We start from the raw sequence: 15,231 nt of genomic DNA, 5'->3' as shown, positions 1-15,231 counted from the left end.
CAGTATAGAGATAAAGTACTGGCCACTTTTCTCATTCAGCAATGTCCAAGGCCAGCTGGATGGCTTTCATCTCAGCAAACTGACTCGATTCACCCTCTCCTTCAGCAGTTTCTGCAACTTGTCATAGGGGACTCCATACAGCTGCCTTCCATCTCCAGTGTTTTTCCACAACATGGCAGGACCCATCAGTAAACAAGGCATACTGCTTTTCACTTTCTGACAGTTTATTATATGGCAGGGCCTCTTCAGCACGCATCACCTCCTCCTCTGGTGACATTCCAAAATCTTTGCCCTCTGGCCAGTCCATGATGACTTCTAGAATGCCTGGATGACTGGGATTTCCTATTCGAGCTCATTGTGTAATTAGTGCAGCCCACTTACTCCATGTAGCATTGGTTTTTGTGATGTGAAGAGGAGACCCTGCCTTTAAACAGCCCAGCACAGGCAACCGAGGTGCCAGGAGGAGCTGTGCTTCAGTGCCAATCACTTCTGAATCAGCTCAAACCCCTTCATAGGCACAGGTTCTTTGACTTTCAGCAGCCTCACAACAAAAGGGTCCTCTGAGAGACCATGCAAGGTGGACAGGTGTTTCATTTCCTCCATCTCCAAGGCAGATATACCAAAAGTCCATCAGAACCCTTTTGGGTCACTGAAATACCTTAAAGCATCTATGCCAAGAATACATGGAGACTCTGGGCCAGTCACAGTGGGGTGCTTTTGCCACTCCTTCCCAGTCAGGATGATTTCAGCCTCCAATACAGTCAGCTGTTGGGATCCCCCATCACTCCAGAAATGCAACCCCTTGATAACTTGATGGCATTAGGCTACACTGTGCACTGGTATCTACTAGAGCCTTATACTCCTGTGGGACTCATGTGCCAGGCCATCTGATCCACAGTCCATTAAACCTGATTGTCCCTGCTTTCCTAGTTGTAGGCAGGGCCCCTCTAATAGTGATCATAAGATTCTTCACTTACTTCTTTAAAAAGAGTAGAATTCCTTTTCATAGGAGTAAAAGTAAAATCAGCTCTTTCATTGCCCACAAGAGCCTGGAGCAGCAGCTTTCTTGGGAGGATCCCCATTCACTGTTGTTTTTCTTTGCAGTTCACGCACCCATTCATCCAGAACTGAGGTAGGTTTTCCTTTTTGCTTTCTCATGTCTTCTTCATGATCCTCTGAGTATCATCATTGTGACAAGTGACTATTAATCCATAAAAATTAATGCATATCAGAAATATGTTTTGACAGACTCTGGTCAGATCTGTTATTATCTCAACCATTCGGGATCCATGTTGGGCACCAAAAAGGACTGTTGTGGTTTAAGCCCAGACAGCAACTCAGAACTACGCAACCACTTTCTCCCTATTCCCCTTCCCCCCCACGCTTGGGTGGGATGGGGAGGAGAATCTAAAGAATGTAAACCACATGGACTTAGATAAGAACAGTCCAATAACTGAAGTACAATAGAAAACCTTTACTAATAATAATGATAAGGAAAATAACAAGGGGAGAGAATATAAAACTCAAAGGGAAAAGGGGAAAAAAATACAATAAACTTTGTACTTGCAGCCCAGACAGCCAACCATATTCTGGGCTGCATCAAAAGGAGTGGGACCAGCAGGTCGAAGGAGGTGATCCTGCCCTCCCTATTCTGCTCTTGTGAGACTTCACTTGGAGTACTGTGTACAGTTCTGGTGTCCTCAACATAAAAAAGACATGGAACTGCTGGAATACGTCCAGAGGAGGGCCACGAGGATGATCAGGGGACAGGAGCACCTCTCATATGAATACAGGCTGAGAAAGTTGGGGCTGTTCAGACTGGAGAAGGGAAAGCTGCATGGAGACCTCATGGCAGCCTTCCAGTATCTGAAGGGGGGCCATAGGGATGCTGGGGAGGGGCTATTCATCAGGGACTGGAGCAATAGGACAAGGAGTTATGGGTTCAAACTTAAACGGGGGAAGTTCAGGTTAGGTATAAGGAAGAAGCTCTTTACTGTGAAGGTGGTGAGGCACTGGAATGGGTTGCTCAAGGAAGTTGTGAATGCTCCATCGCTGGCAATGTTCAAGGCCAAGTTGGATGGAGCCTTGGGTGACATGGTTTAGTGTGTGGTGTCCCTGCCCATGGCAGGGAGTTTGGAACTAGATGATCTTATGGTCTCATCCAACCCTAACTATTCTATGATTCTATGAAGGCATGCTAGGGCACATGAAATACAACAAGGTGCTTGGTGACAGCCAGCATGGCTTCACTAGGGGGATATCCCACCTGACCAATTTGGTGGCCTTCTATGATGGGGCTACAGAAATGATGGACAGGGGTGGAGCAGTTGATATCATCTACCTGGACTTGGGCAAAGCACTCGACAGTGTCCCACCTGACATCCTTGTCTCTAAATTGGAGAGACATCAATTTAATAGGGGGACCACTCAGTGGATAAAGAACTGGCTGGATGGCCGCATGCAGAGTTGTGGTCAACGGTTCAATGTCCAGCTGGAGACTAGCAACGAGTGGTGTCCCTCAGGGATCGGTGTTGGGACCGGTCTTGTTTAAGATCTTTGTCGAAGACATGGACAGTGGAATTGAGTGCATCCTCAGCAAGTTTGCCAATGACACCAAGCAGTGTGGTTCAGTTGATACGCTGGAGGGAAGGAATGCCATTCAGAGGGACCTTGACACGCTTGTGAGGTGGGCTGATGCCAACCTCATGAAGTGTAACTATGCCAAGTGGAAGGTCCTCCACCTGGGTCAGAGCAATCCCAGGCACAGCTAGAGATTGGGCAGAGAAGAGGTTAAGAGCAGCCCTGCCGAGAAGGACTTCTGGGTGTTGGTCAATGAGAAAATGAATGTGAGCCAGCAGTGTATGCTCGCAGCCCAGAAAGCCAACTGTATCCTGGGCTGCATCAAAAGGAGTGTGACCAGCAGGTCGAAGGAGGTGATCCTGCCCCTCTACTCTGCTCTTGTGAGAACTCACTTGGAGTATTGTGTGCAGTTCTGGTGTCCTCAACATAAAAAGGACATGTAACTGTTGGAACAAGTCCAGAGGAGGGCCACGAGGAAGATCAGGGGATAGGAGCACCTTTCATATGAAGACAGGCTGAGAAAGTTGGGGCTGTTCATCTGGGAGCAGAGAGGGCTGCATGGAGACCTCATAGCAGCCTTCCAGTATTTGAAGGGGGCCTACAGGGGTGCTGGTGAGGTACTATTCATTAGGGACTGTAGTGATAGGACAAGGGGTAAAGGGTTCAATGTTAAACAGGGGAAGTTTAGATTGGATATAAGGAAGAAATTCTTTACTGTGAAGGTGGTGAGGTACTGGAATGGGTTGGCCAGGGAGGTTGTGAATGCTCCATCCCTGGCAGTGTTCCAGGCCAGGTTGGATGAAGCCTTTGGTGATATGGTTTATTGTGAAGTGTCCCTGCCCATGGCAGGGGGGGTGGAACTAGATGATCTTAAGGTCCTTTCCAACCCTAACTATTCTATGATTCTATGATGCACAATACAATTGCTCACTGCTCGCTGACTGATACTCAGCCCTACCCGAGTAGTGAACTGGGTCTTCTGGGTGGCTCCCCCAATTCTTTATACTGGCCATGATGTGCTGTGGTATGGAACTTTGGCTAGTTTGGGTAAGGTGTCCTTTCTCTGTTCTCTCCTGGCTTCTTGTGCCCCTCCTCACTGGCAGAGCAAGGGAGCCTAAAAAGTCCTTGATCAGCATAAGTGCTGCTTAGCAACAACTAAAACATTGGTGTGTTATCAGCGTTGTTCTCAGGCTAAATCTGAAGCACAGCTCTGCACCAGCTACTAGGAAGGAAAAAAATAACTGCTACAGCTGAAACCAGGACACATTTTTCCCATTTAAAAATGGAGTTATATTTTCCATTCTGCAGTCAGTGGATTGCCAGTGATCTACCTTTCCTTACTACAGTTATTCTGATTTCATTTTTTTCTTTTTTGTGAGCCAGCATAACTGTATGTCAAGACTTAGAAATCAGGCAGAACAGAGTGTGATGTCACACTTACAAAAAAGTGAACATAAAGAATAATTTTATATTTGATAATTTTGTAGATACAAGCCTGTGCAGAAAGTGGATGGAGTTGCAGATGGTTTCACAGGAAGTGGTCAACAGGCAGGCACATCTGCTGAACAAACTATAATTGCCCAAAGTCAACATCATCAACAGTTTTTAGGTATGATGCTTTATACTGTTGTAAAAATAAAATAAACTCCATTAATGCTTTGAACATCAAGTAATATAAATGCAATAATTATTTTAGTTATGTTGCCCTGTTCAAAACTCTCAATGATAGCAAAAGAAAATGATACTCATAGAAGCTGTATGTTCTGTATTGTAACACTTCTGTAATGGTCTTCCACTTCTCAAGTGTAAGGTGTACCGCAAAATGACACTCTGTGCTTTGACTCCCGTCTCTACAGGATCCCAGATGTAAACATCTTATGTAAACATACCTTGCAAAGGGATTAATGTGTTCATCAAATAGACCATCTAATTCTAAGTCCTCTGCTTCACTTTTAGTTACAATAATATCCTCAGGGGCGATCTCGGTTCCCGCAGGACTTACCTCCCTGGCAGTAGTGGAAGCTCTCCCTAAACCTACGGTAGTTTGATAAAAATCCTCAATCAGATCATCAAAATTGGTGGCAATGATAACATGAGTATTTAAACTCTCATTTGTCCAATAAGGTTCAAGAGCTGTCTTAGACTGTTGTTTAATATGAATCATAAAAGAAAAACTGTGCAAAATCTACTTTCATGGTAGATTTAAAATATACTGCAATGCAATTGCAGTGAAGCATTTTATACAGAAATGCATAGTGAAATTCTTTCCCTGGAAGTTCATCAGTTTCCACTGGCTTCCCATTTTTTTGAATATGCACATAAATTTGGATTTTATTTCTGCTCTGCAGTTGTGTTGACCATTGTCAAGGTGTATTGAGTTTATGCTGCAACATTATAAATGGAAACAGATGAATAACTAAAAACAGAAACCCAAGGTTTGTGTTTAAAATGTGCATTTTGTACATTCATTGATGTAGCTAAGCATATTAATTTCTCAGATGTAAAAGCAAGTGCCAATTGAGTAATTTACTTATGTAAAAGTGCTTATTAAATGTGTTATTGCAATAATTTTACACTTAGTTTCACCTATTAGGATTTTGAAGCACATCTTTTGGCCTAAACTTGCTGTTACAGAAATCATTGGGAACCTTAGACTACAGTTTGCATAGTTTTGAATTTTCCCTTCTACTGTCCCCCTGGTTGACAGTGCACTCCCCGCCCCTGCTCCCCCCCCCCAATATCTCTTGGAAACATTTATGAGAAATAGTTAAAGCAAATGTTGGCTATGGTTGAAAGCCTTGTAAATTTCAAATAAAATGGTGCTGGATCTACTAAACCCTAACATGCATAACAATGCAAAAACTATTCAGTTGATCAAAACAAAACCTACTATATTAGTCTCTGACATGCTGACATGAATATTCTTCTTCATCCTGTCATATTCAGAAAATGCATCTTAACTTTTTTATATACAGATACGATTATGTATAAAAGACATTCCTCTTTGGGCATTATGACCTTCTAGACTTCATTTCTTTACATCATACTTAATTTTTTTCTAATCAAACTGTAGTTGGCACCATTCACAATTGCTTTCTTCTGTTATGTTCTCACGGAAACAGATGCATCTCGAGTACTTCCAGAGTTTGGAGAAGTTGAAATATCTTCTCTACCAGACGGTACTACACTTGAGGACATAAAATCACTGCAAAGTCTTTATCGAGAGCACTGTGAGGTAAGAGGAAAGAGGCATTTCATATAAATCATTCTTTGAAAATTCATGTCTTCCCCTCAGATTAAGTACAACAGGATGACTGACACAAAACACTTTACAGCTATTCCACTTGTATCTGATGTGCTCCTCAAATATTTTGCTTATTCCTTCAGAAAGAATGTTTACAAAAAGACATCTCTAGAATTTCTCTCGTTATAGAAGAAAGAAAATAACATGTAATAGAATACCAGTATTGGAATATATTTAAGAATTTTAGATAAATTGAACTTTAGATAAAATAGAGTTTTGCTTCTGTTTATAGGAGTTGAAATCAGATTAAATTATTATTTCTAATGTTGCTATTAAAAATAAGCTCACATTTTTCTTCAAGTTTTAAAGAAGCAGGTTGTTTAAGAACTTACTTATGTAAGTGAATAAAGAGTTTTTAAATTATTGCTGAAGGTGTTTTAAAACATGTAGTGAAGTAGCAAGATTCATGAAAAAGCAAGTTTCCTTTATGTTTTTAATAGTGTTGAAAGTTCTGGTTAGGTAAATTTATCTGATATATGTGCTTAGGCTCTTTTCTGAGGCTTTGATGTATTTACACATGGCCTGATCTGAGTCTCTGTACACACTAGTATGGACAGCTGGCAAATTTGTTGATAAAAAGTTATTGAAAAGGCATGAAGGAAAGGTATCCCTTCAACGAAGATGGTGTATGTAACCCAGGCAAATGGACCACAATGGAGAGACGTATCTGGTACCTGAGAGAATTAGCCATGCTAGAGATAATTTATGATGACCTGGACAACAAGCAGTTATCCAAAGATCCAGACGAAGTCATGTGCATGCAACCCATGTGGCAGAAATTTGTATGGAGTGCACCATCATTGTATGCCAACTCAATGGCAATAATGGCCTGGAAAGAGGGAGAGGGACAAAAGGTGGATGATTTGACTGGCCAACTCTGGCAATACAAAGAAAGTCTCTGTTCTGCCCTCGTCTCAGCTGTGGAGAAACTGGCAACAAAAAGAAGATAGGTCATTCTCCCCACTTGTACAGACCAGTATCTCAACTACTAGGAGTAACTGTTCCTTTGCTCAAGAGAGATAATATAGTGGGTATACACCATGGGCCACCCTGTGATTTTACCTGCAAGACTACAGAGAAAACATCAGGAAGTGGGATAGAAAATCTACCTTGACCCTAGAGGGATGGGTATGTGAACTGCAAGAAAAACCAACCACAACTAGGGGTTCTTCCAGGAAAGCTGTTGCTCCAGTCTCCAGTGGGCAGTTTCCCAGATAGAGTGGAAGGGGTGACCTTACACCTGATCCTATTGAAAGAAACTTCTACAAGAAGTAAATGGAGAATCCTATGATCAGGACTAGAGGGGCCCCGCCTCCAGCCGGGTGGAAAAGAGGGACAATCGGGTTTAAAGGACTATGTGGGTCAGATGGCCTGGCACATCAGACCCACAGGAGTATAAGGCTCTAGTAGACACCGGTGCACAGTGTACCCTAATGCCATCAAGGTATAAAGGGGCAGAATCTATTTGTATTTCTGGAGTGACAAGGGCATCCCAACAGATGACTTCACTGGAGGCTGAAATCAGCCTGACTGGGAATGTGTGGGAAAAGCACCCTATTGTGACTGGTCCAGAGGCTCTGTGCATCCTCGGCATAGACTATCTCAGGAGAGGGTATTTCAAAGACCCAAAAGAGTACTGATGGGCTTTTGATATATCTGCCTTGGAGATGTGTGGCATTCTGTATAGAAAAAGGCTAAACACACACAGTACTTTCACAACTAGTTCTACTTTATTCACTCAAGCATGGTAATATATAGCATACAGATATGGGTCTGAGCCATGAAGCCAAACAGCAACTACATCATTCCCAGTGACTGTTTTCACTCACTATAAATTCAATTCTATAAACAATCACTCCCCAGGCTGTTTCCCAGCCTGATCTTGCACCCAAACACTCCCTGGCTTACTCAAGACCCAGGTGCACTATCAGCAATTCTTCTTTAATTATCCACATAGAGGGAACAGGATGGCCTGCAGTTCCCACAGAGATGGAGGAAATTTAGCAGCTGTCTACCTTGCCTGGTCTCTCAGAGGATTCTTCTGTTGTGGGGTTGCTGAAGGCCAAATAACATGTTCCAATCACTACCACAACAGTGCATCAGGGGCAATATCGCACCAACTGAGACTCCCTGATTCCCACCCATAAGCTGATCTGAAGACTGGAGTGCCAAGGAGTGATCAGCAGGACCCACTCACCCTTTAATAGCCACATATGGCCAGTGCAAAAGTAATGGAGAGTTGAGACTAACAGTAGACTATTGTGGCCTGAATGAAGTCACACCACCACTGAGTGCTGCTCTGCCGGACATGCTGGAACTTCAATATGAACTGGAGTCAAAGGCAGCCAAGTGGAATGCCGCAACTGATGTTGCCAATGAATTTTTCTCAATTCCTTTGGCAGCAGAGTGCAGGCCAGAGTTTGTTTTTATTTGGAGGGGCGTCCAGTAGACTTGGAATTGACTGCCCCAGGGGTGGAAACATCTGCCATAGACTGATCCAGAGTGCTCTGGAAAAGGGGGAAACTCCTGCAATACATTTGTGACATCATTGTGTGTGGCAGTAGTTTCTGAGAAAGGGAAGTGTCCTGGTGTCGACTGGGATAGACTCAATTTTCTTCCTAGTAGCTGGTGCAGTGCTGAATTTTGGCTTTAGTCTGAGAACAATGCTGACAACACACTGATGTTTTAGTTGTTGCTCAGTATCACTTACCCTGATCAAGGACTTTTCAGTCTCTCATGATCTGCCAGTGAGGAGGTTCAGAAGAAGCTGGGAGGGAGCAGAGACAGGACACCTGACCCAAACTAGCCAAAGACATTTTCAATACCTCAGCACATCATGCTCAGTATATAAACTAGGGGGAGTTAGCTAGAAGGGGCCAATCGCTGCTCAAAGATGAGCTGGGCAACTGTCAGCAGGTGGTGAGCAATTGCATTGTGCATCACTGTGGGGTTTTTTTTTGTTTTGTTTTAGTTTGTTTTTTTTTGTGGGGGGAGTGCTATTATTTCTCTCTTCCTTTTTTATTACTATTATTGGTTTGTTTATTGTTATATTTTACTTTATTTAAATTATCAAACTCTTAAAGGCTTTTATCTTTTTCCGATTGTCTGCCCCATCCCACTGTGGGGGGGGAGGAGGGGGGGGGGGAGAAGGGAAGCAAGTGGCTGTGCTGTACATAGTTGCCAGCTGGGCTTAAATCACAACAGAAGAAAATAATCCAAATCCTTCTGAAGGCCATAAAACAAAGTGAGGTCAAGGGATCTGCACAGGAGATCCAGTTTTGGAGGATAAACTAGCAAGATGGTTGTTGTCATATCCCCACAGATGTAATCAACAAGATAACAGCAATGTCTCCACCAACTAATAAGAAAGAAACACAAGCTTTCTTAGGTGGTGTGGAGTTCTGGAGAATGCACATCCCAAATTACAGTTTGATTGTAAGTCCTCTCTATCATGTGACCCAGAAGAAGAATGATTTTTAACAGGGCCCTGAGCAACAACAAGCCTTTGAACAAATTAAATGAGAGACAGTTCATGCAGTAGCCCTTGGACCAGTTTGGACTGGGCCAGATATGAAAAATGTCCTCTCCACTGCAGCCGGGGAGAATGGTCCTACTTGGAGCCTCTGGCAGAAAGCTCCAGGGGAGACTCGAGGTCGACGCCTTGGCTTTTGGAGTCAGGAATACAGAGGGTCTGAGGCCTGCCCTACTCCAGTTAATCTAGAGTGACTGCAGTGCAGTCTAATGAAAGCATTTTTTTAAAAAAGGGGTGGGTGGGGGAGAGGAGAATGTGTCCAGAACCAGTACGATCACCTAGTAGCACTTTCTTTTCAGAGCTAGAATCAATCCATCTTTTACATTGCAATGTATACAGGCAAGATGGTTTGGAGAAATCTCCTTAGGTGTATCTGATGGATTTTATTATTAATCAATTATTTATTAATCTGATGGTTTATTATTAATCAGATTAAATTATTATTTCTAATGTTGCTATTAAAAATAAGCTCACTTTTTTCTTCAAGTTTTAAAGAAGCAGGTTGAAGAACTTACTTATAGACACATTTCATAGTGAATAAAGTATTTTTAAATTATTGCTGAAGGTTTTTTAAAACATGTAGTGAAGTAGTAAGATTCATGAAAAAGCAAGTTTCCCTTGTGTTTTTAATAGTGTTGAAAGTTCTGGTTAGGTGAATTTATCTGATATATGTGCTTAGGCTCTTTTCTGAGGCTTCGTTGTATTTACACATGGCCTGATCTGAGTCTCTGTACACACTAGTATGGACAGCTGGCAAATTTGTTGATAAAAAGTTATTGAAAAGGTTGTTATATGTTTATTTATAAGCATACCTTTTGCTATTTTTTCTGCAAAATGACCAGAGGGGAGCTATAGCCCTAGGAAGGGTTTGGGGGGGGGGGGGGGGGGGGGGTTGAGGTAGACAATTATCTGCAATTGTTTTATATTTTTTTAGGCAATAGTGGATGTTGTTGTGAATCTTCAGTTTAGCCTGATAGAAAAATTGTGGCAGACTTTCTGGCGCTATTCTCCTGCTGCTCCAGCTGGCGACGCAGCTATTATTGAATTGAGGTCAGTAAATGTCTCTTTTTGTTTACTGTTCACCATCGTAATAAAACAGCAGAAGTCAAATCAAATAAATTATCAGTTTTACTAAGGTTAAAAACCTTTTTTGATATCACTAGTTTTTCGGGTTAAATTATGTTGTCTGCTGTTTGACATATAACCTGTCAGTATATGTTAAACTGCAGCCTTGAAATTATTGTGTATACATCTATTTTTTACTTTGCTTGGATAACTAAAATCAAAGTATCTTTTCACAAGATACTGTCCGGTTCATTTAAATTGCAAGGGCCTTTTTTATTATACCTCTGCGTAATTTATGGACTGGAGCAGAACTTTGGAGGCCATTTTTCCCCAGTTTCATATGAAGAAGTTTGAGTTTCAGTTGGATGTAGCAGAGACATTTTTTAAGCTTTTATTAAATAATCAATTTCAAACTCCACTGTAACTTTCTTCTCATGCATTTTCATTTGTTGCATTTATTCACACCAGCAATCTGAGTGAAATAGAAAGTCGACTGCCAAAAGGAAAACTGATTATTCTGTGCAAATATGAGGCTATTCTGAAATGGATGGGTAATTGTGACCATGTGATGTACCAGGCTTTGGTGGAGATTCTCATTCCTGATGTCCTTAGACCTATTCCTAGTAAGTTAAAAACAGATATCATCTCACAAGACTGTATTGTGTTTTGCTTTGTTTTATTGTTTTGTTTTATGCGGAAATTTTTTTTGTACCTCACATAAAATTTTGGGAATGATTTGGAAGGATGTAAACATAGTGTGTGTAATCTTTCCTTAATCCTGTTGAGTAGGAAGGTGTGCTGGAGCTGATGTAAGCATTGTGTGTAAAGAAAAGGAGAGTGGATATTTCACTGCATTTAGGAAAGTCTCTGGAAGTTTTAAGAATATACTTCTCTATGGAATATGCCTTTGTCACTGCAAATTCTAAGTTTTTATTAATTTTAAGATAAAAATGGGTTCCTTCACATACTGTCTGTATTCTACCAGACAGCTGTGAATACACTATGGCCCTGAGCCTGAGTATATTAATGTCAAACTTCACTCCCAACTCTTCTACCTCCTCCGCTACTGAGCAGTGCAGAGGGGATGGGGAATGGGGGTTGCAGTTAGTTCATAACACTTCATCCGTGCTTCTCCTCCCTCCTCACACTGTTCCCCTGATCCAGCATGGGTCCTTCCCATGGGCTGCAGTTCAATAACTGTTCCAGCATGGGTTAATTCCATTGGGTATGGTCCACAAGGAACAGACAGTGTTAACACGAGTTCCCCACGGGCCACCATTCTTGCCACAAGCCTGCTCCAATGTGGGGTCCTCCAAAGGCTGCAGTGTGGATATCTGCTCTGACATTATCTTTCATGATCTGCAGGGTTACTACCTGCTTCACCATGGCCTTTACCATAGGCTGCAGGGGAATATCCTCCTCCTCCTTCATCACCGACATTGGTGTCTGCACAGTTGTTGTTGATGAAATCTTAGAACTTAATAACGTTTTTAAAAAAAATTCTCTACACATAAAAACTTAGCGAAGTAGGACTTCACTAATTTGTTTCATGGAAAATTTAAATGGTATAACTTTTAAAAAATAAAGAAATATAATTACAACCCTGGGCTTGAGAAGAACAGATTCTGGCCTGTTCAGGTCATTGCTTGGAAGGATCCCATTGGAAACTGGAGCCCAGAGAAGGAAAAAGGGGCCTAGAAGAACTAACTGATGTTTGAGGACACCCTCAGAAAATAGGGATGGTCCAATCCAATGGGTAGAAAGGCAAGCATAGAATGAGTAGAAAGGCAAGCATAGAATTATAGAATCACAGAACAACCCAGTTTGGAAGGGAGCTCAAAAGATAATCTGGTCTAACCTTTTGTGAGAAAGGGAGTCTAGATGAGATTATCTAGTACCCTGTCCAATCACATCTTGAAAACCTCCAGCAATGAGGATTCTACCATATCCCTGGGGAGGTTGTTATGGTGATTGATTTCTCTCACTGTAAAAATTGTCTGTCTTATATCAAGATAAAACTTCTCCACCTGGCGCTTTTACCCATTGCCCATTCTTGTAGGCCTTGGCGACTATTTGACCACCTTTCCATAGCCAGTATGCTTCTTTTCTGCTTTTAAGCACACCCAAAAGCTTTTTGATAAGACAGGGTGGTCTCTTTTTCTGCATTCTTCCTTTCCCTTCATAGGGGATGGACTGTTCTCATGCTTCCAGGAGGCGGTTCTTGAATAACTCCCAGCACTCACAAGCTCCTATGCCCTCTATGGATGCTTCCCATGGGATCCCTCACAGCTGGGCTCTGAGCATGATCAGGTTGGCTCTTCTAAAATCCAGGGTCTTTGTCCTACTAATGGTCTTCAGTGTGCTCTGCAGGATCTTAAATTCCAAAATGTTGTGATTGTTGTATCCAAGGCTAACATTGGTAGCTATATTGTCAAGAAAGTCTTGTCAGTTTTTGAGCAGTAAATCCAGCAATGGCTGTTCCTAGACAGCATGTCTAGCATCTGTAGCAAAAAGAAGTCCTCAATGCATTCCAGGAACATGATGGCCAGCATGAGTTCCCCACGGGCCACCATTCCTGCCACAAGCCTGCTCCAATGTGGGGTCCTCCAAAGGCTGCAGTGTGGCTATCTGCTCCGACACTGTCTTTCATGATCTGCAGGGTTACTACCTGCTTCACCATGGTCTTTACCATAGGCTGCAGGGGAATCTCCTCCCCCTCCTTCATCACCAACCTTGGTGTCTGCACAGTTGTTTCTCTCACATATTCTCAATCTTCTCTCATATCTGCTGCAAAATGTTCTTACCCTTTCTTAAATACGTGCTAGCAGTGTCACGGATTGGCTCAGCTTTGGCCAGCAGTGGGTCCGTCTTGGGGCTGGCTGGACTTGGCTCTGTCCGACATGGGGGCAGCTCCTGATCTCTTCTCACAGAGGCCATCCCTGCAGCCCCACCACTAATAAAACCTTGCCACATAAACCCAGTATAAAAGAATGGAGAGAGGAGAGAGAGACAAGAAAGAAAACAGAGATGAGAGGCAAGAAAAGAGGTGAGAGAGACTACGGAGGCGAAAGAGATCAGAGATAGATGAAAAAAGTGAGTGATACATCAGAAACAGGTGAGAGAGGGACGAGAGAGATGAGAGAGGCTCAAGAGATGAGAGAGCCTCAAGGGTTGAGATCACTAGCCTTCCTAGGCACTTCATGGGTCCCCTACTCACTGGCTAGTCCAGACTGATGCTCACTAGCAAATGCACACACTCTTGCCTCCCGGGCACTCCACATTTGCAAGTCCTCCTGGGCATACCAGCAGAGACCCTTGCCTGCCTGATACCCTGGCCCAGAGCCGAGGTCCCTGCTACTTGAAATCTAGTCCAGCTTGAAATTTGATAGTGAACACACATGCACACCCCCATGTAATGCACACCAGGTCTGGGGAAGATACAGACACTTACCTTCCTCCAGCAGCCAGCACCAGCCACACAGACTGTGACCCACGGTCCTCCTCTGGCTGCCTACACTGAGCCCCTTGCTCGCCTCACTCACACCAGTCTGCCTGCCCAGTAACTGCTTTTTGGGACCCACACTGTTCCCACCACAGTGACTAGAGGTTAAAGACTCCCACTTGCTCCAGTAGCTGACACCACAGGCCAGGGATGCCTGCAACTCTGGTCTGACTCCAATAGTTGGCACCAAATTCGGTCATGCCCCCAGTAGCTGGCAGTCTGTGCACAAAGTCTGTAGCACCCTCCCTAGATCCTACAGATTATCATTTGCTCCTACTATTCCAAGTGGGTTCTAATGATACTGTCATGAGGCAACTTAGAACCATCAAGAGACTGTATGTCCCTTGAACCAATGTTAAAAGGATCAGGAGCACAGGCTGGAATCTCCTCCATCCTCCCATTCAGGGGAAGCAGTCAAGGAAGGAGTAGGCAAATTGAACAGGTAGATGCCTGGTTCTGTAGCTGGTGCCATACTGAAGGGTTTGGTTTCTATGCTCATGGATCTACGTGAGAGGGGGCCACAACTTGTCAAGAGTAGAGTCTACTATCTACTGCTACTCTTTCATGTGGGCACGAGTGACATGGCATGCCAGAACCTGGTCAAAATCAAGGAAGACTATAAAGCCCTGGGGATGCAAGTGAAAAATATTGCTGCCCAAGTTATCTTCTCCTCCATTTTAACAGTTAGAGGAAGGAGTGCAGCCAGAAATAGGCATATATTGCAAATCAACTACTGGCTTTGTGGCTGGTGCCGTCATGAGGATTTTGGCTTTTATGACAATGGGACATTCTTTGATGATGGTAGCCTGTTAGGGAGGCATGGTATCCACCTGTCTAGAAGAAGCAAGGGAATCCTTGGCAGCAGGCTGGCCAACTTGGTGAGGCAGTCTTTAAACTGGAGGACTTGGGGAGCAGGGTCCAAAGTGTCAATGCTCATGCCATGGCAACCAACTGGAGAATAAGCCAGGCCAACCAGAGCAGTGACAAAAGTTCCTTAGCTGCTTCCAAGATGAGAACCAGAAGACCAACCACCTCAAGTGCATGTATACCAATGCATGCAGCCTGGGGAACAAACAGGGGGAACTGGAGCTCTGCACCCAATCAGAAAGTTATTGGAATAGCTGAAACATGGTGGGACAACTCACATGACTGGAGGATTGCAATGAATGGCTATGGGCTGTTTTGTAAAGACAGGCAGGGTAGAAGAGGAGGAGGAGTCATGCTCTATGTTAAGGAAAACCTCGAATG

The 15,231-nt window shown here is 43.3% G+C and overlaps 1 protein-coding gene across 1 annotated transcript in view; it reads left to right on the top strand.

The window, feature by feature from the left end:
- Positions 1-15,231, top strand: part of LOC117438254 (transcription factor RFX3-like) — a 158,279-nt gene that overhangs the window by 110,068 nt on the left and 32,980 nt on the right. Inside the window, exons 8-11 of the mRNA XM_034073773.1 lie at positions 4,068-4,189; positions 5,703-5,815; positions 10,351-10,466; positions 10,950-11,104. Coding sequence (XP_033929664.1) covers positions 4,068-4,189; positions 5,703-5,815; positions 10,351-10,466; positions 10,950-11,104 — 506 coding nt within the window. The remainder of the gene's footprint in view (positions 1-4,067; positions 4,190-5,702; positions 5,816-10,350; positions 10,467-10,949; positions 11,105-15,231) is intronic.

The sequence above is a fragment of the Melopsittacus undulatus genome (assembly GCF_012275295.1).
Source record: "Melopsittacus undulatus isolate bMelUnd1 chromosome W unlocalized genomic scaffold, bMelUnd1.mat.Z SUPER_W_unloc_3, whole genome shotgun sequence".
In the NCBI taxonomy this organism is placed as follows: domain Eukaryota; kingdom Metazoa; phylum Chordata; class Aves; order Psittaciformes; family Psittaculidae; genus Melopsittacus; species Melopsittacus undulatus.
Note: the sequence above shows the minus strand (reverse complement) of the source record. Positions and strands in the feature narration are given on the sequence as shown.